Source organism: Onychomys torridus, chromosome 4 (assembly GCF_903995425.1).
Source record: "Onychomys torridus chromosome 4, mOncTor1.1, whole genome shotgun sequence".
NCBI lineage: Eukaryota > Metazoa > Chordata > Mammalia > Rodentia > Cricetidae > Onychomys > Onychomys torridus.
This window is the reverse complement of record NC_050446.1, coordinates 13,283,674-13,306,523: the sequence shown is the minus strand read 5'-3', so window position 1 is coordinate 13,306,523 and position 22,850 is coordinate 13,283,674. Positions and strand designations below refer to the sequence as shown.

Sequence of the window (22,850 nt, the reverse complement as noted above, 5' to 3'; positions counted from 1 at the left end):
CCACGAACTGACCAACAGCTTAGTGTTAAGGCACCTGCTGCTCAAGTTTGACAACCTGAGTTTAAGCTCCAGAACCCATGTGAAGGAGAAGGAGAGAACCAACTCCTCAGTTTCCCCTGACCTCCACAGATGAACTGTGTCATATGCACACCTACCCACAGAAACACCCCCATACATACACATATACGATAATGTTAAAAAAATAAAGGGGCTGGAGAGACGGCTTAGCTTTTAAGAGTGCTTATTGCCCTTGCAAAGGACTAGAGTTCAGTTCTCAGCACTCATATCCAACACTTGTAACTGCAGCCCCAGGGGAGCTGATGCCCTCCTCTGCCCTCCACAGGAACCCATGTATGCACACACACAAATAAAAATTAAAAAAAAAAAAAAAAAAAAAAAAAAAAAAAAAGTGAACCTGGTGAAGGCATGATCACTACACGGTGAAGCTCCCCTCCAACCCCCATTACTTTTCAGGAACAAGCTATCTGAAATGATAGAGGAAGCACCTATTAAAGGACCATCCATCAAGGAGAGGGTATCTGTAAAGAAACTTCCACAAAGTGCCATCTGCCCTCTTGGTTGAGAGCACACAGAAGGTATCTGTACCAAATCTTGTGTGCTGCAATAACTGCAATTTCAGGGAGACCAAGCTGTCAGGTTCTGCTGCACAAAGGGGAGGAATCAGGAGGGTTTTCCACCTCTGAAAATTAAATTTGGAGTCTCACTGCAGGTGGGTGCTTCTGCTGCTTAGAGGACCTGCTTGTACACCACTCAGCTCTCTCTTTTGCCTCTTTAATCAATGTTTTCATCAACTTTCACATTTGAAGAGTTAAAGTAACTTTTAAAATGAACTGTTTCTATGTGTGTTACATCACTTGTGTGGAGGCCAGAGGATAACTTGTAGGAGATGGTTCTCTCTGCCTCCCATGTGAGAATGAGCTCAGGTCATCAGGCTTCGTGGCAAGCACCCTTACCAACTGAGCCATCTCCCTGGCCCCAGTTACAATGACTTTAGAAACACTTTCTCTTTATGAATCAAATTTAAAAGTAATCTCCTTACCTTCATTACCTTCCTACTTCAGGCTAAGAACAAGGAGCCAAGGTATCTATCTACTCAACAAACTCACAGAAAACAGTTACAACAAAGTATGGGAATTACCGGGTCAGCAAAGTTCCCACCAAACTCCTCTTCATTGAGCTCTGGAAGTGACTGTCTGACAGGTGAGCCCCGTGGCACTGTTTCTGTCAAAACAAAAGAGAATGACTGGGTCTTGGAGCTGCTGCACTGGGACAAGATGGAAGTGAAGCACTGGCAGGGCTCAGACTGAGAACAAACTTATTGCCAGGCTTGGCCACCAGTGTTCCTTTCCAATACTGAAAAGGTTTTCCCAAATGTTTGGCATCTGCTTTGCTCTTCAGAAGCAAGCCTATGTTTTGTTTTGTTCAGCTAGTCAGACAGGCACAGGATCCATCAAATTTGACCTCCAGAGAAACATCGGCAACCTCTACCTGTGTAGCCCAAGGGACTTAGTATACAGCACCAAGAAAGACCCTGCAATGCCCCGGAGCCATTCTATTACACTCTAAATGGGCAGCTGGGCTTCAAATGGTAGTACATAGCCAAGCCAGGACAGAAACTAGCATTACTGCTTCACTGCACTGAGACTCTTAATCCATTCAGTTTGGAATTCTAGCACTTTTGGTCACATAATTCCTTCTTCTAGCTACTTCCTTGAACACCAAGACCAGCTAACTCTGCTCTCAGGACAGCATCTATCCCTCAGCAGACATACCTGGGTCTGGGTTTCGGGCCTCCTGGAGTGGAGGCCCACTTTCCTGGAGACATGGTGTAGTGGGTGGCAGGGCCGGCCCAGGGTGCAGTACTGCAGGATCAGATCTGGAGGACTCTGGGACGCCAAGCACAGACCCTGGGGGTCCATAGGTAGGACCCAGCTCTAGGGGGCCCTGGGATATTGGCACTGGGAACATCGGCACCCTGGCAAGGTGAGTTGGCTGGCCATCAGGGAATGTCTGTGGAGCTGCAGGGCACAGTAAGAGGAAGTCTATGGTCACTGAGGCTGACTGCTCCCAGGCAGGCACTGATCGGCACGTCACAAACACATTTCCTACAAGCTGCTCTGCATAGCCACACTTCTTTTATAATGAGGTAGCTGAAAACAGCACCCACCAGTGGTCTAGGAAAAAGCAGAACATTCATGTCCTAGCAGCCCAAGGGCAAGATGGGTACGCTAGTGCCCATCAGCAAAGGTGATGTGGAGCACAGGCTGCAACCTACATTGAATGGCCCCTAGCATAGTGTTGCTTTGGTAGTGCACTCTCCCCATTGCCAGGGGTCAAACAGACTAATTGTGCACACAGGTATCCATACAGCTCAACTTACTTTCAAGTAAGTCCTCTCTGCCAGCTCAACATTAGGCAGAAGGGCACATGCCTATGATCCCAATTTCTCAGAAGGCTTAGATGGGGATTGTTAACCACAAGTTCAAGACCGGCCTGGGCAACAGAGTGAGATTCCTATTTCCCAATACAAAGTAAGAATCCTGATGCAGGGAATGAACTAGGAAGAAGGGAAACAGGCCCTGAGGGTAGTACTTCCAGGACTGTGACAGGAGACCTGTAGGAGTGAGGACAGGCTATCTAGTAGAGATGGGAGGCCGCAAGTTAGAGGTCAGCAGCAGTCTGAGTCAGGAGTGGCTAGAACACTAAGTGGGAGGGCAGCTTTGGAATAGAGGGTATCAGGGCTAACCTGTTGGGAAGACAGGCCTGTCCTCAGGATAGTGGGGGATACTTGCAGAGCAGGGGCAGGAGAGACAGGTAGGCAGAAAAATTGCTTGCCTGACCAGAAAAGGGGTTCAAGAAATGAGTGAGAGGTCTGGACCCCACCTCCTGGAGGAATGGGGTAACCCTTCCCAAGATGAGAAAGATGGGGAGAAGCAGTGGCACTTGTTCTGACAGAGCTGTGAGGCTCCACAGGAAGTGAGCAGCTCAATGGCAGCTGGAGCCAGTCAAGGGCCAGCGCCAGGGGGGCATGAGCATCAGTGTCATCAGCAGAAGAGCACTTAAAGCTCTGCAACTTCACATGCTCACCATAAGAGGAAGCACAAAGAGAAAGGAGGAGGAAGCCCAAAGATCACCAACCACCATGGTGCCACACTGCCTCAACCCTGGTAGCAAAACACTCTCTATTCCAAAGCAGACATCAGTGAGCAAGTCCACAGGTGTTGTGGGTCCCACCTGTGGGCAGCAGCTGCACACCGTGCATCAAGGGCTCAGTGCTTGGCATCAGTAGAGGGTTGTCGGCCTTCAGTCCTGCCTGCTGGTTGAGTCCTGGGCCATCCAACTGCTCTGCCTCAGAGCCTGGTGTGATGTGACACTGCTGGGGGTCAGTTCCATCCGGGCTCCACAGCACAGTGCCTTCCTACAGGAAACAGAGTTAACCTGCAGCCCATGCACAACAGTACATGTGGACCCATGTGCATTCTCCAATGCCCTCCTAGCAACAAGGAAACTCCCACAGTATATACACGTCTGAAGTCACAGTATCACCATCAAATGCTTCAGTGTGAAAACAACAGGGGCACAAACCCTCTCATCAGATGCCTCCAGGCTAAGCTCTAGGACAAGGCTGTGCTGTCAAAAGGCGCACCTGGATCTGCCTCTCCACATGCCGCAGCTGCACCAACCAGGCAGGCTCCACAAAGGACTCCTCCTCTGGCTTCTCCTTCAGCTGAGGATCAAAGAGGCGTAACTGGGAAGCCATCTAAACCAAAGAGAACAGAGGTCCTTGTTACTGCTGGATGGCACCAACAAAACTGTCCTCAAGTTCAACACACTTGGTTAGAGCTGAAGGAGGTCACGTGTGGGTTGTGCAAAGCTGGGTGATCAGAGTGAGCCCAGGATGGAGTTCACTTCACGCTTTTTTTTTTTTTTTTTTCCAGAGCTGAGGCCCGAACTCAGGGCCTTGCACTTGCTAGGCAAGCGCGCTACCACTGAGCTAAATCCCCAACCCCAAAGTTCACACTTGTATGGATCAGCAGGCCTGTCCCAGTGCTCAGCTAAGCAAGGAAGATGCACTTCTTTGACAGAGCCTTGGAAGGATTTGAGTGGATCCAGATGAACCAAATTTAGCATTGTTAGGTAATGACTGTTGAAGCTGGGGACAGGGCATGAGCCTCTTTTACCTGAATATTTCCACAATGACACATTTCTTTACTTATTCCATGGTATGGAAAACATTCCATATTTTTAGGAGTGGAGCTGTTGGGGAGGGGATATTTTGACACGACATCCCATGTACTGGGACCTGCTTAGAATGGCTGTGGGCTTTCTGCACCTGTACTGGAAGCTGATCAAACCAACAAGAAATGGCTGGCAGAGGTGCAACTAAGACTCAGACCTCGTTGCTGACTGACAAGTATGTGCTTTTAACTAAGTGAAAACACTGCAAATGCAGGTTCCCTGGACATAGATGATCTTTTCATCTTGAAGTTTAGGGCTAAATTTCTGCATGGGCACAGGGCACCTGTTGAGTTCCTGTATTAATGATGCAGAGCTAAAACAGGCACCCAAGAGCCCTAAAGTATCTAAAGAGGTTCTGGGTGTCACTCTGTTGAGTACCACTCACTACAACCCCACCCCCAAGCCCAGTAAGACGAAGCCTGCGCTTTCCCATCGTTGGCACAATGCCAACAGGAAGGTACCAGAAGATCCTACCTGAGTCAACTGGCTAATCAGCACTGGAGAGTATGCACCAGGCTGTGTCAGGACGCTCTTGGCTATTACTTCACAGTAGTGGAAGGCCTGTGTGGCTAGTCCCATTTCAGCCAGGCGGCACAAGTAGATGAATTTGAACACCTGAAACGACAAGTGCACCATCAGAATCCGGGGCTTCCCAGCACTCCTGAGGTCTCGATGTAAGCACTACAGCAGCCTCTGTGACAGTGCAGGGTCCAAGTGGACACCTGCACACCTCATAACACCTCTGACAGAGCTAGCAGCTCAAGATTTGAAGTCCTGTTGCTGCCAAACATCCAGACAGCGGTCTTTGCCATAGGCAAACTTTATTTATTTAGTGTTTTTGTTGTTGTTTGTTTATTTTCTGAGATAGGGTATCACTATGTAGCCCTGGCTGTCCTGGAACTCTGTAGACCAGCTTGGCCTCGAATTCACAGAGATCCACCTATCCACTTGCCTCTGCCCTCTGAGTGCTGGGATTAAAGGCATGTGCCACCACCACCCAGCACCATGGGCAAACTATAAACATTCCCTACTACTACACACACAAACACACACATGCATGCACACATGCACATATTGGATCAGATCAGACAAACTCATTAAAAAGCTCTTAAAACCTAATTTGAAATATTAAGAACAAAAATATAAATAAAAATTCTCTATTCAATATAGCATTTTGATCAACTGTATATTTGAGGTGTCAAAAAACAAAATAAAACAAACAAACAAAAAAAAACCCCACAAAACAAAATAACCCATCATTACTTTTGTGAGAATTCAAAAACCTAACCAAGCAGGTACAGGTGAGCACTGGCCAACCCCCACAGCCCCTGCTCACCTGGAAGTTAGGTAAGGAGCAGGTGTGCACCCCAAGAGACTGAGCATACTCATAAGCCTCCGTCCTTTGAATAGCTTCATTGGTGGCAAACTTTAAAAATGGCAAACTGTGGAAGAAGTGAATTATTCCTTTTGAAAAGTGGCCATTATTGGCATCATCAACCTCCAAGCAGGTCATTCCAAGCATGTCCCACCACATGGCAAAGATGTAAGGCTGGCCATTTTCAAATTAACTGAAGGACAGGGGTCTTTTGCTTCTTAAAGAAAAATAGATACTGTTATATTGATTTGATTCCTTACCTGTGATTTGAGCCTATCAAGACAAGTTTCGTGGTTTTCTTTGTATAAACCCCAAATCCAACCTGGGCCATCAGGTAGCAGAAGTGTGCAGCATCCAGGAGGCCTTTTGATGCTAAAGAGAAAGAGCAACCACATCTCATCAGTCCTTGGAAGCTCTCCAGGGAAGGTGTCATAAGACATAAGACTTATTAAGGCACACCATGTCTCTTACGGGTTCTGGCACAGTTCACATAGCCAGACTCTGGAGTCTATCACATGGCAGCCAAAGGCCTACCTCACACCTAACCCACCTAGAGTATCGCCCATCGTAGCCATGGTCCTAGACTCAACATCCATGTTGTTGTTCAGGTTGGATAAAACCATTGCAAGATGCGGCCTCCAATCTCCCCATTTCTCATCTCCACAACACTACAATGAGAATACCAAACAAATCCTTATCCTTCAGAGACTGTCATTTTTAATTTCCTGATGCCCAAGCCCAGTGAGAAAACAAGGCAAGAAACACAGGTTTCAGATAGTCTCCATGGTCAAAGTCTTTAGCATGCACAAATCCCACTAGACTATGGGCCTCCACTAGTGTCCTGGGGACCTGCACACTCACCGTGGACGCAGCAGGCATCCGTCCAGACATGAGCTGGTAGACAGTCTGTAGGGGGTCATTGATTGGAAGACTGTTGGCAAACCTATGTGTACAGAGAATCTGGCTCAGCTAGAAGAAATCTCAACACATTCTCAACCCTTTATTAACTGTCAGAATGAAGAATTCACTGAGGTTTTACAGAAAATATTAAAAACCATTAAGCAATAAAGAATTCAAAACTCCCTCAACAGTATAACCCAAGAAGGGTCAAGGAAGCCTATGACTCCACAGCTGAAAGCCCCACAGCAGAGGCAAGATACCTGAGTACCAAAGTCAGGTTATACAACTGGATGGGGGTGCACTGTCAGCCAGCTCACCTGGTCATGACACGGGCATGTGTCCGGCTGTCCATCTTACTTGCAAGCAGCAGAGCGTGACCCCATAGGCCATTTTTCATGGCAGACTCCAGAGCATCCTGCAATGCATTTCAGGGCTCATGAGAATGATCAGAGTACTTACCATTAGACCAGGCAGAACCACATGTCATGTACACACAGAAAAAAGGACGAATATGGCAGGTCAAAAGACAAATACGGGCTGGAGAGATGGCTCAGAGGTTAAGAGCACCGACTGCTCTTCCAGAGGTCCTGAGTTCAATTCCCAGCACCCACATGGTGGCTCACAATCATCTGCAATGAGACCTGATACCCTCTTCTGTATACATAATAAATAAATAAATTTAAAAAAAAAAAAAGACAAATACGTTCATGGCATAGAGATGACAGTACAGTCAGTCTGTCCTTCTGCCTTTCCCCTCTAGTGAGTGTCTACGGATGCATGCTATTTTTATTCTCCCTCCAGAACACCAGGACACCAGCTAGAAGCAAGTGGCAGTACCACAATTGTAAGGAGTGCAGTATCAGCATGGGTTCCCCATCCAGGTGACATGTGGCTTCTTTGAATACTCTCCCAAAACAAACAGCATCCTCAACATAGTCTCCCTTCACCCCAAATAATCTGTGGTACAATTGAGCTAGGAGGCAAAACCTTAGCAATAGAAATATTCACAAAAGCCAATAGGGTCTATGATTTCAACCAGCTGTGAAACATCCATATTAAAATCCTAAGGACCACAAATGAGTTTTTCCTGAGCATAGGGGCACACACTTAAAGTCTCAGCTACCCAGGAAACAGAGAGAAGACCACCATCTGAACCTAGAAGTTCAAGGCCTGCCTGGGTAACACAGCAAGACTGTTTAAAAAGATAAGCTTTTTAGTCAGGTGTGGTGGCACACAACCTAAATCACAGAACTTCAGAGGCTAGGGTGCTATCCTGGACCACAAAGACCCTAATTTAAAGACAAAAACTTTCTAAGTTGGTGTGTATTTGAGGGTACATGCTTATCATGCACATGATCCTGTTCAATTCTTAGGCTCAAACCAGACTAAAACCATGAAGTTCCTAAGTTGATCATAATGTGAAGGACAGAGAACTCTGGGCCTATCAGATGTCCCTGCCATGGAGAACTCTATGTGCCAGTATGGAGTACCTCCCACTCTCAGCACATCCTCTGCCCTAATGTGCACACTTTCAGCACTCTTTCTTTCTTTTTTTTGAGACAAGGTTTCTCTGTGTCAAAAGTAGCCCAGTCTATTGCCCTGGCTGTCCTGGAACTCGCTCTGTAGCCCAGGCTGGCCTCAAATTCAGAGATCCACCTGCCTCTGACTCCCAAGTGCTGGGATTAAAGGCGTGCACCATCACTGCCTGGCTACTTCCAACACTCTTGTGCACACTGTCAGCCTCAGGTATGTAGAACCCTGTCTTAACAAAAATACAAAGGACTGGCCTGAAGCTTTACTCTGTAAGACTTCATCCCAGGACTCTGCACACAGATGAGCGTCCACTCTCTCTAAATGACTGTCAACTGAGCAGGCCAGATTTCTACACGGGCCCATCTCAGAGAAAACACTACTGACACCTTCAGAGATGTCAGGCAAAGGGCCAGGCATCATCCCTAAACAGCACTTGCTGTAGTGCTTCCTGGAGGAGGTTAGTCTTGTTCCTTAGCCAAAAGACGGACACTAGAAGAAGTATCAGCAGGGCTACCTACCTTCTTCCGGCCGTATAGCAAGAGCTCACGGAATCGCTCAGTCTCCTTCTCCAGCACACTGGTGGTCGCTGTCTGACCGTCTGTGAGAAACGAGAGCTGGGCCTCCCCTGACTCCTCCTCTTCCACTTGTTCCACGGCCTCATTAGTAAAATCTATCAAGTTTGCCTCATTGGGTGACTTCCCAGGAAGCCACACAGTTCTGTGGTCTCGTAACAAAAGCTCTGCAATGTCTGTTCCCACCACGGTCTACAGGGTCAATGGGGACAGAATGGAAAGTAGCATAAGATTTTATTAGAAACAGGGTTACTAGCCAGATGATAAGAAATTCCCATGCTGTCAGAGCCTAGCCAGGTCTGCATAGGTAGTACGTTAGACCTCAGAAAAGAAGCCTGACTCTTCATGTGGGCAAGGATACACTGCTTCTCAGCCTCCCATAAGGGCTGAGATGTCAGCTCACCACAAATCTTACACCTCCCTTTCCTCCTACTTTCCCAGGTTGCTGCCATGATGCTCTTCCCAAGGAAGCTTGGCATGGGTGGACGCTCTTCCTGAGGTATGGCAGGCTTGACACTGCCCACAGCTCAGGACAGGAATAGGAAACAGATTCTGAGACTAAAGGCAAACAGGGATAACATCCAAGAAGTAAAAGGGAACATACCCCATTCTGTCTGCATAACAGAATAATGAAATTCCAAAGAAGACTTGCAGATTCTTTGTCAATTAAACTCTCATTCTGCAAACATTTTGTCGCTTTGTTCTGTGCAAAGTTAATAACATCTACTTTGTGGGTATCATCTCTGGGGGTGGGGGAAAGAAGGAACATTCAGTGAATGGTGGTACCAAAACTGTGAGCCAAACTCAGCAGCTGCCATTATGGCAGACATCAAGAGACATCGCAACAGGGAACCTTACTTTCCAAGAGGTCCTGGGAAGGAGCGCATCTCTTCTTGCTCAGGTGTGTGCTGCAGCAACGTCTGCAATGAGAGGGGCAAAGTGGCTCACATGTACAGTCAGAACCACCAGCAGCAAGTCATAGAGCCAATCCCTGGACCACACTCATTCCTCCACCCAGAGGGTGAAGATGCTTGTACAATTATATGAGCATGAACCTATTTGGGTCTTGACAGATGTGGTGAGAGGCTTCTGAGGCTACAGAGTAAGTGTCTTTCCAGTCTCATTCCATTACTGAAAAAAAAATCACTCTCAAAACATAAAAGACAAAAAAGCATACATCATCAACCCATATCTAACAACCATAGCACCTGCTTGAAGTACTGACTTCTAGAAGAGCCAGCCTCTAAATAGCACAAAAGCCCTATAGGCCAAAGTTTTTCAGGAAAGCACACTTTCCAAGGCTGCAGCGGGTCATGCTTACCTCCAAGCTGTGGATCTCCACTAGTGCAGGCTGTCCTTCTGAAGGCAGGTTGGGAATCACTTTAAGGAGCTGACCACCAGGACCAAACCTGGCACAGACATGAGGCACTGTAAATTTCTCAGGAGAGGTTGGTCTTGATGGAGCTGAATTTAAATAAACAGCAAGAAAAACAATGAGCTAGCTGGTCATGTCTATCAGCTTCTGAACCTGATTCCCAGCTCAGGCTTCCTGCCTAAACTCCTTGCCTAGCTCAGCTTCAGACTGACTGTCAGAGAGCACCCAAGAGCAAAAGAGCTGAGCAACTCACACACGAAAACAGTTTCTTACTGACTGGTACTTCAGTTAGGGAGCTCTCAGCAACATCTTCTAAAGCTACATCTTTCAGGAGGGAGTCAAATGGGATACCGGCACATATCAGAACAAGAGTCTCTCAAGGGGAAGTAGGAGTTCCAAGACTGCTCACCCACATAACCAGTGTGGGAACACAGAGAAGAGTCATTTGAGGCTTGACTGGACTCAAAGTTACACATTAACAATGCACATGTGGTCACAGCTCTCGGAACCTGAGAGAAATGTCAATCCAAGGGCCAGCACTGGTCTGAACCAACAAACCATGATATTCAGGACAGTGGGCACAGCCTGCAAAGAGCAGCTGACTGGATTCCCTTGTTCTATCCCAACCTAGTGGCTTCAATCTGAATTGCTGAGACGCACCTTGCTCCACAGCAGGCCAGGAGGTGTCTGCAGGGTAGCTGTACTCTGGAAAACCATGGGCACCGCTGAAATTGCTGGCATAGGTGCCATAGGCATAATCACCATGGAATGAGCCTGGGGCATGAGGGGCCTCAAAGGAACCGCCAGTCACATTGTGGCTTCTGTAAATCTGACTCTTGGGAAAAAAATCAAGCAGAGAAAGTGAATTCCCATGAATGCTAGAAAGACAGTGGGTATGCTGTTAGAATTAGGGAGAGATCAAGTTGTGGTCAAGTCTTAACACCTGCTCTTCCCCCTGCTAAGCCTGCCCAGCACACCTGGTGTGAGTGGGAGCTGAGGCTGCTTCGGCGGCTGGGCAGGCTGTGAGTGCTGTGCAGGCTCCGTGCTGAATGCTCACTATGAAGGCTACGCCTGTCCACTTCTTCTCCATAGGGGTCCCTGTGCAGCTCAGTGTCGTCATCGAAGCTGCCCGTGAATCGAGGGTCATACCTCCAGTGATCATCACATTTCTCAGGCCTAGAGTAGACAAGGGACCAAGGCAGAGAATTAAAGGGCAACTCCCTGGGACACCAGTTAACTACTCAGGAACTTAAGGCTGCAGTTAGCCCTCACTGCTCACTGCCCTCCCTTTGTCCCTCTATCCTGAGGCTGTCTTCACCCTGAAGAATGTTAGTTATAGCTAACCCTGAAGGCCTGGCACAAGAAACCAAATCCTAGGTTCAGACGCAGGTGATCTCAGAGAAGGTGAGGGTGGTTTCTTTCCTGGGTTATGGGCAGGCTGGAAAGGGGCACTGAAGAAAGGGGACAGATCTAAGGTCCTCCCAAAGCCACTGGGAAGGAACACATTTGAGCCAGTTCTTCTCCCATAGGCCAGAGGCGGGGCCCAGGGAGGGGTGGCCAAGGCTTCCTCTTTCAGACACTAAGAGATTACTTCCCAGAAGCTCCAGGACTATAGCTGATTACTTCCAAAGACAGGAGGAAGGCAAGCAAGAGCACACCTCAGCTCCCACAACTTCACACACGTGCATCTCACCAACCTGTCACTGTAGGCATAGTTTTCCTTCCTGTATGGGTCATGTTCTGAGTCGTACCAGTACCTCCGGTCCCAGGTGCGAGGATCCCTGAAGCGAGACCCATAGTAACGATCCCAGCGGCCTGGGTCTGTAAGTGAATGAAGAATGAAGGGATGTTGCAGCAGCAACACACAGAAGACCCACCCTGCTCCCCTGGAGCAGGTGGACAGCTCAGGAGTAAAGGACAGACATGGTCTAGAGTACAGGCCCGATCCATGAGCCCAGCTGCCTCCTGATCATGATGTGGCAGTCACTGGCTGTTCTCTCAATACACATACTTAGATGAAAAGAAAAGCCACTATAAGAGTTCTATATTAAGTTCTTTTTCATTTTTTTGATTTGTTTTGTGATATGAGGGATCAAACCTAAGGCTTCAAGAATAGTCAGATGTATAGCTATAGCCCCAGCCTTGATAATATTTTTAATACTTAATCTCAACTACAAATTATACTAATTATCTTCCTAATGTGATTCAAGATATATATATTTTTAAGATTTATTTATTTCTATGTGCACTGGTGTTTTGCTTGCATGTATGTCTGTGTGAGGGTGCCAGATCCCCTGAACTAGAGTTACAGATGTTGTGAGCTGCCATGTGGGTGCTGGGAGTTGAATTCAGGTCCTCTGGAAGAGCAGTCAGTCAGTGCTCTTAACAGCTGATCTATCTCTCCAGCTTGTGTTTCAGAATATTTTAAAAAATAATTTCATTAAAAGCTAACTCTAAAAAGAAATATTAACATTAGAACAAACAAGAGGTATCATTTTAGAAGAGTGTGTATAATACTCCTGTTTAAAATTAATGCAAATGTTTAAGGGGCAAAAGCCCCTTGGGAGGCCTAAGGAAATACCATGTAGACCTGTCAAGGGACTGTAGGGCAGTATGGTACAGCAGCATACAGCAGGCTTGCTAAGGGAACTCATAGCTCTCCCCAGGATATGTTTGTGGAAGGGAAGTATCTCATAAAGTAACTAGAACTGCCACAATGGCCATGCTACATCTGTCACCAAGGAGCAAGCATCAGCCTCAAGCGGCTTCTGAGCATTCAAGTGTGGCAATGTGACTGGGGAGCCAGTCTTGCATTCCACCACAGCCTCATTAGCCTGAATAGTCACAAGTGGACCAGGAAGTCTCAGAACTAATCACTATACTTTATGACGCCATGTTATGGGTACAATGTGACTTTTCAATAAAGTTGTCAAAATGATCATTCTCAGATGCTAAGAATTCTCAATTACTTTGGCTCTTGGGATAAAAACACAGGCCAGTGAAAGGAAAAGTGAGCTTGATTCACCTGCCAGACCATGGCTTGTACATGGCTGAATGATCATAGGCAGTGGTTGGACAGTCCCCTGATAATGGCTACAATTTCTAAACATACCTCCATAATCATACTGGCTGGAGTAATAATTTGCATAGTAATCACTCTGACTGCTCCATCCACTCTTAGAATTATAGTATCCTTCAGGATAACCTTGCCTGGAGGGGGGAAAAGAAAAAGAACTGTTAAACACAGTTTTTGTTTCTTAAAGTGTAGTGAGAAATTAGCCAACCCAAAATTCACACATTCATAAAATCACCTCAGCCATGGAAAATTCACAGCTCACAAGCAGAAACAAAGATCAGATTATGGAATTCATTATGCAGCTACCTGAAATTGAGCTCATCAAAATGACTACAGGACCATGTTCAACAAAAGAACTGATACCTCTTGTGCTTCAGTGTTGCATCCTACCAAGTTTTTATGTCATACTAAGGACAAGAAGCACTAAACTCAAAACCAACCTAGAATTCCTACTGCCTTCTTTTTCTTTTCTTCTTCTGTTTTTGAGACAAGGTCTCACTGTGTGTTAGGACGGCTCTACACTCATGACAATCCTCCTGCCTATGCCTCCACAGCAGTGGGATTACAGTTGTAAGCCACAAGAAAATGACAATTTTAACACCCTTTAAGGGAAGGTCACTAGCTATGTGTACTCAGCGTGGCCTTGGAGGAGCAAATCTGTAAGGCTGGTCAGGGCCAGCAGATCAATAAAGAGTTAGCTTCTTCTATGCCAATAGACTGAACCATGACCCTAACCCGTTATGGAGATTTACTCAAAGCAGGGTGTATGTGCTTCTGGCACTCTTAGGATTCTCAAAAGCACTAAACATTGTTTTTAATTTTCTGGTACCCTGAACTTGGCTGTTTGGCTACCATAACAACTGCTCACCCAACTGCCCAGCACAGGAATATCACCAGCCTGGCCTTAAGGTTTCATTCAGGTTGGCTACTCCAGACTTTCATCTGCATGGCAGTGGCTCTAGGAAAAATCTTGATATAGAGGGAGATCAAGAACATGCCACTACCTCAACTGCTCTCACCAAATACCTACATACAGTTCAGGAAAAACACAGTCACAAACCTGAGAAATGTACTCCACCTCAAACAGGTCTGACAGCGACCTTATCTCCCTAACACTGAGTATCATATCAACACCGAGTGTCCACACATAGACAAGAGAACAGACTCTCTTGCAGGCTGTGACAAATGAGAGTTGAAGACACTCAGAGGACCCTAAGAGCCGAAGGGAAAGCTGCAGTCATAGTGACAAATCACAACAGTGATAACTAAATCTAGTCTGAGGCTCTGTGTCATACAGTCACTCTCTTGGAAGTTAATTCTTTTTGTTTCTTTTCTTTCTTTCTTTCTTTTTTCTTTTCTTTTCTTTTCTTTTTTTTTTTTTGAGACAGGGTTTCTCTGTGTAGCCTTGGCTGTCCTAGAGCTTTTGGGCTGTCCTATAACTCAGAAATCCTCCTGCCTCTTCCTCCCAAATGCTGAGGTTAATTAAAGGTGTGTGCCACCACTGCCCAGCACTGGAAGTTAATTCTTAAATGAAACTGCAGGAAGACACATGGAAGGCAAAATACCACAGTGGAAAGACACACTGTGGCTCTGGCCCCCATGCTCTCCTCCTTCAGCACTCCACAAACAGATCCACAGGCCTCTTGTTTTCTCACAGACTTTGAATCAGAAAGCTGAGCTGTATGAGTCCAAATGCTACTTCCTATCTAAGATCCCAAGAATTTTCTCACAATCAAGTGTCTTTCTCTTTGTCTCTGCCCCCACTCGTGTGTGTATGTGTGTGTGTGTGTGTGTGTGTGTGTTTGCACATGTACACATGTACATGTGCTTGAGTGTATTAGGGATCAAACACAGAGCCTCACACCTATCAGGTAGGTACTCCAGAATTCACCTAAGCTTCAGAATTGCTATGTTTCATGAAGACCCAGAATGATCAGCTATGCACATCTACACACAGTTCAGAGTGTACCTTTTGAGGACGGTACACTAGGGTTACCTAAATGGACAAAGGTTCACATGCAAAGCAGTCTGGCTTCAGACAAGTCACCAAATACCTCTCTAAGAACCTGCCTACAGAAAATTCTAAAAGCAAGTGCACATATAACCTTAGCAGCTGGGAGCTGCTAAGCAAAAGAGTGATACATTCTTTGTACCAGAGCCAGCTACCATGAGCACCTACTCCTGGGCTTGACTAAGCAGGACAACTGCAGGAACCAAGGTAGCAGGGTCCACAGTGACCAAGGCCCACGCCCCATTATTTTGTGCAATAGCCTAGAGTGGACACAAGATCAAAAGCAGGCTCTAGGCAACTGAGAATGCAGATGGAACTTTGACCTGGCTCACAGACTTACTCAGAGGGCACAAGGCCAAGGTTCTTTCCAAATCTCTCTTCTATGACTACAAAAGAGAGGTATGGATAGCCAGTATAGGAGATATGCAGGCTCAGGTGTTGGGGGTGGGGGAGAGCTTCCAGCAAAGTGGACAGAGTCAGGCACAGAACACAGCTTTCAGTCCCTGCATTAGAGAACAGTCCCTGTATTTTTAGTCCCTGTATTGATGAATCTATGGATTATGCCATCACCATGATCAATGTTCTCAAGACTTTGAGAACATCTACAGCAGCCTAAGAGCTCTAACCATGCACCACCAAACTACCAACAGAATGGGTGTGCCTATGACTGGAACAACCACCCACTAGTATCTACTTCTTTATAACCTTGCACAGGGTCTGGCCTAGCTAGGGGTTGGGGACAAATGCTAAGTAACAGCTCTGCTAGGGCTGCATGTGGCAGTGTGCTTAGTTCCTGTCTGCTCATGCTGACTGAATGGGTTTGTAGAATTCTCTACAGATGAAGAATTATTCTAATCACTGAGTTACCATCACAGCCAGCAATACAAACAACTGACTATGAGAGTAAAGCAGCCGCATGGGACGCAGACCCCACCTGGGAGTGAGCTGGTCGGAATAGTGACTTGCTCGGGAGCTGGGCCGCTCAGGCTCTGAATAGCGATGGTTTTCGGCATAAGCAGATGCTGAGCTGTCATAGGGCCTGTATCGAGGATCATACAGGCCATAGATATCCTGTGGAAAGAAGTTTTGGGGATTGTTAGACTCCATGAAGAGCAGACATTGAGTGGCCAGGACTAGCTCCAGGTGTTCCAGATGCTCCCTGTCCAAGAGCAGTATGGTGGGTAGGGTTCTCTCATGAAGACAATGCCTCAGTGCAATCCACATCAACAGGCAGCCAGCAGAGTCTTCCTAAAGCCCTTCAGGGCAATCTTCCTCCAGTAGTCTTAAACATGGAGTCCATATGAGCCAAACAACATAAATATGCATCAGCCACCACCTCCATAAAGCAACAGGACCAGGGATCCATGTGAATGAACCCTAAAACTACCAGTTTTTAAAGCCTCACAAAGAGTCTCACTGCTTGGTGTTTTAGAATTTAGGTTGGAGGTTTTTGGGTTTTTTGTTGTTGTTTTGAGACAGAGTTTTATACTTAGCTTAAGCTGGCCATATATCCACTATGTAGTTCACACTGGCCTCAAACTTGTGGAATCCACCTTTACCAGTCTTCTCAGTCTTAGAATTACAAGCAAGTACCTGGCTTTAGAAAATTGTACCTTGCTGGGGAGCGGTGGCGCATGCCTTTAGTCCCAACACTGGGGAGGCAGAGGCAGGTTGATCTCTGTGAGTTCAAGGCCAGCCTGGTCTACAGAGTGAGATCCAGGACAAGCACAAAACTACACAGAGAAACCCTGTCTCAAAACAAACAAACAAACAAACAAAAAAACAAACAACAACAACAACAAAACCTGTATCTTATTCTGATAAGGATTTCAGCCCCATTATAACAAAAACTATGGCCTCTGCCCCACCTCTGAGAAAAGGCCCCATAGGACATGTGGAGGTCTGAAGAGAGACTAGATGACATGGGCATGAATCAGAGCTCATCCTCGATGTACAACAACCTCAGCTCTGCCATCAGTGAACAGGTAACATAGAATCATGGGAAATGGTTCTTCTCACTACTGAGGACCACAGCACACAAGAGCTGAGAGGCTTGGGGTTCCCAAAGAATCTGCAACCTATCTGTGGCTCCACCTACTCAGTAGCCCAAAGTCAGGCTACAAAGCTGAACTCCCTCATACAGAAACAATAGCTATGGCTCCTCCTTCCAGAATCTATAACTCACTAGTCTTTAGAGGACATGTGTAACTGTTTGCATATGTATACCTGATGGCACACCAGGCTGACAAGAAGTATAAGCCAGTAGCTATGGCAGCTTCTGACCTAGCTGCTACAACCCTGTTCCTAAGGTTCTTTCTCACCCATCTTCCTGTACAGTGCCAACTGTTCTCAGGCCACACAAGAATTCAACACCACCTGGCCCCAAACACCAGAGGACTTGGGTCTTTCACCTTTCCGTAACACAATCCACCTACCTTGAGTAATAATGAGTCTGAGCCTGAGGTAAGGAAAAGCTAACAGTGATCAAGCATGTTCACAGACAACAGCATTTTAAACTACTGCAGGATTAAGCAGAAGCTAAGCAGCAGCTGTAAGCTTGCACCACCGCAGGAGGAGGCAGGAGGAGTTCAAGGAGCCTCCTACTCTGCTCCCACTCCGCAGGGTCCCTGCTATCTACGTACATGAGAGGGTTAGGGTCCCTCACCTCTTTTTATTACTGCACATGGATAATCTAACCTTTCCCTCACAGGTTTAATCCTCAAGGAAGGGTATAAAAGATTCCTACAGTTATTCCTGTCATTGGTTTCATGAGTTGTTTATGTTGTTAAAACCATATAAAAGGTACCAGCAAACTGGCTGACTTGAGTTTGATCCCTGGAACACACAAGGTGGTAAGAGAAGAAAACCAACTCCTGAAAGTTGTCTTCTGACCTTATGTGTAATGCAGAATGTGTAAGCCCACATGCAAACACATACACACGTACATGCACACAAATAAGTTTTTAAAACATATAAAAGAGTTGGATACAGTGGCACACCCTGGTAATTCCAGCACTCGGGAGGTGGAGACAGGAGGATAAGGACATCCAGGTCATCCTTAGCTACATAGGAGGCTAGCTAGGGCTAAATGAGGCTTGTCAAAAACAAACACGAAGCCACCACATACAGAAGTAAGGCATGCTGAGGGCTGAGGCAGAAGGATTTTAAGTTCACAGCTAACTTAGCCAACACAGTGACACACTGTCTCAAAACACAACAGAACACTAAGCACACCATCTACCGAAGGCTGACCTACCCCTAAAGAGGCAAGCACAGCACTGTAACTGCAGCAGGAGCATGAATGCTCGTGGAAACATGCCACTCTTTTTGTTAATGAGATGTTGGATTACACAAAAACTATACTGGTTTTACAAGCAACCCAACATACTCCATCTGACAGGACCCTCTGAAAGGAGACCTTCACTGTGCATGGGGAAGACATTTCTCGGGGCATCACATGGGTCTGAAGACAGGCTACTCTTGAAACAGCGTAAGAGGAGAAAAAGGGGACCAAGTGAGGAAAGAAAGACGGTTAAATGTTAGTGCTCTTACCTGGTAGTATAGAGAGGCCGTCCCAGGATCCGACGGGTACGGTGAAGGGTACTGAGACTGGTAGGCATCATAAAGGGGCCTATAATAGTAGTAAGATGCCAAGTCTTGAGGTGCTGGGCCAAAAGCATTAGGAGGTGGTGGGTGCAGCCATGGCTGCTCTGACCGCACAGCTGCCTGGCTGGAGCTGGTAGATGTAACCGATGCACTGGAGGACTGTGGTGGCTGAGGCAGCAGCTGCTGGCCCATGTTGACTGGAGCTGGACTTGCTGGTGGCTGGGCCAAGCTTTCAGACTGTCCTTGTGTGGGTGGGCTTTCTGGATTTGAAGGCTCTGGACACGCCGCTTGGGGCATTTGTGGGGGAGAATTCTGTGGCTGAGGAGGTACCAGCTCTGTCTGGGCTCTTTCTAGGCTATACTGGTCCTGGGCATCTTTTGTTACCTGCTGGTAGAAATGATCCTGGTTATGCAGCCCAGGCCCAGATTGTATGGGATGATTGGCAAGAGCCTGCTGAGAAGCTGGGCCATCTGAATGAGATGGGCTATATATTCTCACAGGATTTTCCAAAGTTCTATTTAATGTGAAGTCTAGAGCACCAACAGCTTCTTCCTGATTACTGGAGTGATTTGCCTTATTATTATTAGGTACCAAGGTGCTGTTTGCAGGTGGAACTAGCATCACATTTGTACTTCCAGCGGGGCTATTAACAAACTCAGAAGGACCCTTTTCTGTATTAGGATTCTGACTTTTAGGAAATGAGTTCTTTGGAATTGGAGGGGATAGCCGCTGAACCAACAAACTGGCAGGCTGGCTACCCATCATTTCAGAAGACCCAGAACCTCGAGGGACACTGTTAGGCAAAGATAAGCCAATGACAGCACTGGTTGAAACTCCAGACAAAGCAGCATGTTCTTCAGGATCACCACTGAGAGCCCGACTGCTGCTCACTATAGATTTCTCCCCCACCACAGCATCTCCCCAGGACTGATTCTTCTCATTAGGATTCAGTAGGGACACAGAAAAATTAATGGGCTGAGCCAAATTATAGCTTTGATCAGGCTGGGCAATCAGGACAGGTTGATTGTGCAAAGATTCAGTGGGTGGCGAGGACAGCAGACTCGCATAACCAGAACTTGCCTGCAATGGAAGGGCCTCCTCTTCTCCTACCTTGGGAGGGTTTTCAAGGTTCTCAGAAGCACCAGGAGAGTCTTGGTTCTGCAAGGGTAGCACAGATCCTGGTTTCCGTGACTGTTGTCCAGACATTCCCTTTTCTGGATGATGAATAACTTCTGAAGATTTTGGTTTTACAGGGACATAAAGTGCAGGGGCAGCAGGAGCTAGAAGGACATTGCCACCAAAATCTGGCAGCTCATTTTGTGCCCACAGAGTTGTTGCTGGGCTCTCACACTTCACAGGCCCCTGGGCCCTGGCCGAGGACCTCTTCTCAGGCACTGGGCGTACAGTATCCAAAGGTGGCCCTGCTGTGTGTGAAGCCAGGTGTCCAGCTTCCCCAGTGGTGCTAAGAGACAGAGGGCAGGCCTGAGGTGCACACAGTGTCTCCATATTGTCTGGTGGCTGTTCCAGGTTCCCTGGGGTGGCATCAGGTGGTACAGCAGCTGCCCTGTGCTGCTTCTGGCGGTCCCGGGTCCCTCTCACTTCAACCACCATATTGGCACGATCTGCTTCAACTGGTTTCACTCCAACCAAGTGGGATTTTACTGGTTCAAAAGAACTATTTGCACTTGTTTGGAACACTCCTGTGGGTTTTGGAGGGCTTGGGGTTGAGGGCTGGGACAGGCTGCTGCAGAAATTTTGGCTCCCAGCCAATTCATCTGTCTCACCTCCAACAGGAGAAGAATCAATTTGCTTAAAAAAACTCCCTGAAGTCTCATCCTCAAGTTTTCCAACTTCTTGCTGAATGAATGTGCCTACCAATTCTTGGGGTCTGGCTGACCCAGGAGGACTTCTGTGGCTGTGGCTGCTGTAGCTGGATGACACACTGTCAGGTCGGGTAGGATGCAGTGATATGTCAGGGGCTTCAAGATTTAGCCCCCCACCTCTGGTGAGGCCCACAGTAACAGGTCTTGAGACAGCTGGCCCAGGAAGGGGCCCATGTCGAAACTGATCGCTCAGGGAAGAGGGATCCACATTCAGGGTCTCACGTGGCAAAACTTCTTGATTCTGAACAAATTCTAAGTTCTCAACATTCTCACACTGTGGCCCACTAGCACAGTGGGTTCCAGCCCCTGAAGTGTCACCCCATGTATCACTAGCAGGGGTCATAGTGGTCTGTCTGTCATGCCGGATGCCCATAGACTGCAAAAAATAAGGTTGTACATCTCCTTCCTGAGCAGCCTCGCTGCTAGGGCCTTTGAGAAAAGCCTGGTAGACACCACCAGTTCCATGTCCAGGTGGTGGTGGATGACCCAATCTGGGGGTAGAAGAGAAGCCATCCAAGTCCAATCTGTCATCAAGGCCTGCTTTTTCAGATGAGAGATTCTCCTCATTTTCTGTCTCCTCCCCTTGAAAAAACATTGAGAGAGCTCCAGAGGCTGCGTCTTGCAGGGCAGGGTTAGTTGAAGCCTCTGAGGGACCGTGTACCTGGTTTTCAGGGCTATTTCCCTGAGTAAAGGGATTCATGTGGGCAGGGTCTAGCAGATGCTCTTTATTCACTTCTGGATTCTGCCTGAACTCTGGGCTTGCCCACATATTCCCAACTCTGGAATTCTGTTCAAAAGTATGTTTAGGGGGTAAGCTACTCAATGAGTGATTTTTACTTTGCTGGTGGACCACCTCGTTCCCTTCACCACTGGCCAAGGATGCTTGAGTAGACATTAGTGGAACATGGGGCTCATGGCCAGGCCCCTGATATAAACTAGATGGAGAGGGGAAATGGGACAAGCTGGTAGCCTGGGGCCCCATGTTCTGAACAGGTCCCTCCAGGCAGGGTGAGTGATGCTGATAGGAAGGTTGAGGACCTCCCTGCACTGGCCCCCACTGACCTGGCATCTGTGGCTGAGGGAAGAAAGGAGATGCTGCTTGGGCCACAGCACCATCACGTGGGGTGTGCCTATTCATGGGTTGGTCAGGCCCAGAACCACTGTCATTCATATGGCCCCCGTGAGGCTGCTCAGGACCCACTCTTGGAATGTAGTGAGGTGGATGTGGCAGCATCTGTACTTCAGGTCCTGAGCTGGAACCACCTTCAGCACTCCTGTTCATCTCCAGCCCAGGCAGCGAAGAAGGGGTAGATGCAGGGGGAAACGGACTGGTCTCTGCTCTGGGCTGTGACAGAGTTCCTGGCAGAGGCTCATGAAGTCCTGTGGAGCTATCCCCAGCATTTGTAGGAGGCACAGGCAAACCAGGCCACTGAGAAAAAGCAGAGAGGGCTGGGCCAGGCAAACTGGGCAGGCTGCTTTTGGATGAACTGCCTACTGGTGAGTTTTGAAGAGTTTGTCTATTAAAAGCAAACGGATCCGTTACTGGCTGTAATGGGCGTGTTATGGGAGCCACTGGTGCATTATTACTGGTTGGCCTCCTATAAGGGCTGTTGGCCCAGAACATGCTCCGAGGATTCCCAGCTGGGGGTGGTCCAGCCACACCAGACGGGACTGCCTGAGGTGGTGGCTGCATGCTGGAGTCTTTCATTCAAGGAGATGCTGCTTACAGGGGAGGCAGGTGGAGCTTTTCTTTAATTTGTGCTAAAAAAGAAAACAGAAGAGGAACATAAAACCTAGAGATTCACAGTGCTGGCTGTAATCAATGAAACTATGAAAATAAGAAGACTTAATGTGATTTCAATCATTTAAATACCAAGGACTCCACTTCTTCACGTCCCCACCCCACACTGTCAGGGATTAGACAGTCGGACACACTACCAGATGCTCTTCAGGCCTTGACATTTCTCTAAGCTGCGACTACCACATTCACAAAGAGTCAACTCCACTATTAAGAAAGAAACATGCATTATCATGCTTTTTGTAATGTTAATTTTAAGTCTGGAAAAGAAGAATGTACATTTCTTAAAACACAGTTATAAAGTTACTAAATATACCCCCCTACCCCCCACCCCCCAGTGAAATGTCTAGGGTGGCCCTCAGAAATGAGTGAAACAAAGTTGCTTCTGACCACTGAAGTTGTAACAAGGTTGAGACTAAAAAGCCCAAGAAAATTTATAGCAGCTTCACTGGATTCAATTT

General features: G+C 47.2%; 1 protein-coding gene across 8 annotated transcripts in view; it reads right to left on the bottom strand.

Moving 5' to 3' along the window:
* The window catches only part of Sec16a (SEC16 homolog A, endoplasmic reticulum export factor), a 37,058-nt gene that overhangs the window by 11,051 nt on the left and 3,157 nt on the right, over window positions 1–22,850 (bottom strand). For 4 of the 8 annotated variants that reach the window (XM_036183658.1, XM_036183660.1, XM_036183662.1 and 1 more), the window contains exons 2-21: window positions 18,655–22,352; window positions 16,037–16,173; window positions 13,128–13,225; window positions 11,713–11,836; window positions 10,993–11,191; window positions 10,676–10,850; window positions 9,962–10,104; window positions 9,499–9,560; window positions 9,245–9,383; window positions 8,587–8,832; window positions 6,853–6,950; window positions 6,497–6,578; window positions 6,186–6,303; window positions 5,896–6,007; window positions 5,597–5,702; window positions 4,735–4,875; window positions 3,668–3,781; window positions 3,256–3,439; window positions 1,794–2,039; window positions 1,160–1,242 (exon numbers count right to left, since the gene is read on the bottom strand). In XM_036183658.1, coding sequence (XP_036039551.1) covers window positions 1,160–1,242; window positions 1,794–2,039; window positions 3,256–3,439; window positions 3,668–3,781; window positions 4,735–4,875; window positions 5,597–5,702; window positions 5,896–6,007; window positions 6,186–6,303; window positions 6,497–6,578; window positions 6,853–6,950; window positions 8,587–8,832; window positions 9,245–9,383; window positions 9,499–9,560; window positions 9,962–10,104; window positions 10,676–10,850; window positions 10,993–11,191; window positions 11,713–11,836; window positions 13,128–13,225; window positions 16,037–16,173; window positions 18,655–22,299 — 6,252 coding nt within the window. In that variant the 5' untranslated portion in view covers window positions 22,300–22,352. The remainder of the gene's footprint in view (window positions 1–1,159; window positions 1,243–1,793; window positions 2,040–3,255; window positions 3,440–3,667; window positions 3,782–4,734; window positions 4,876–5,596; window positions 5,703–5,895; window positions 6,008–6,185; window positions 6,304–6,496; window positions 6,579–6,852; window positions 6,951–8,586; window positions 8,833–9,244; window positions 9,384–9,498; window positions 9,561–9,961; window positions 10,105–10,675; window positions 10,851–10,992; window positions 11,192–11,712; window positions 11,837–13,127; window positions 13,226–16,036; window positions 16,174–18,654; window positions 22,353–22,850) is intronic. The other 4 variants (XM_036183664.1, XM_036183665.1, XM_036183666.1 and 1 more) reach the window with 4 other exon arrangements.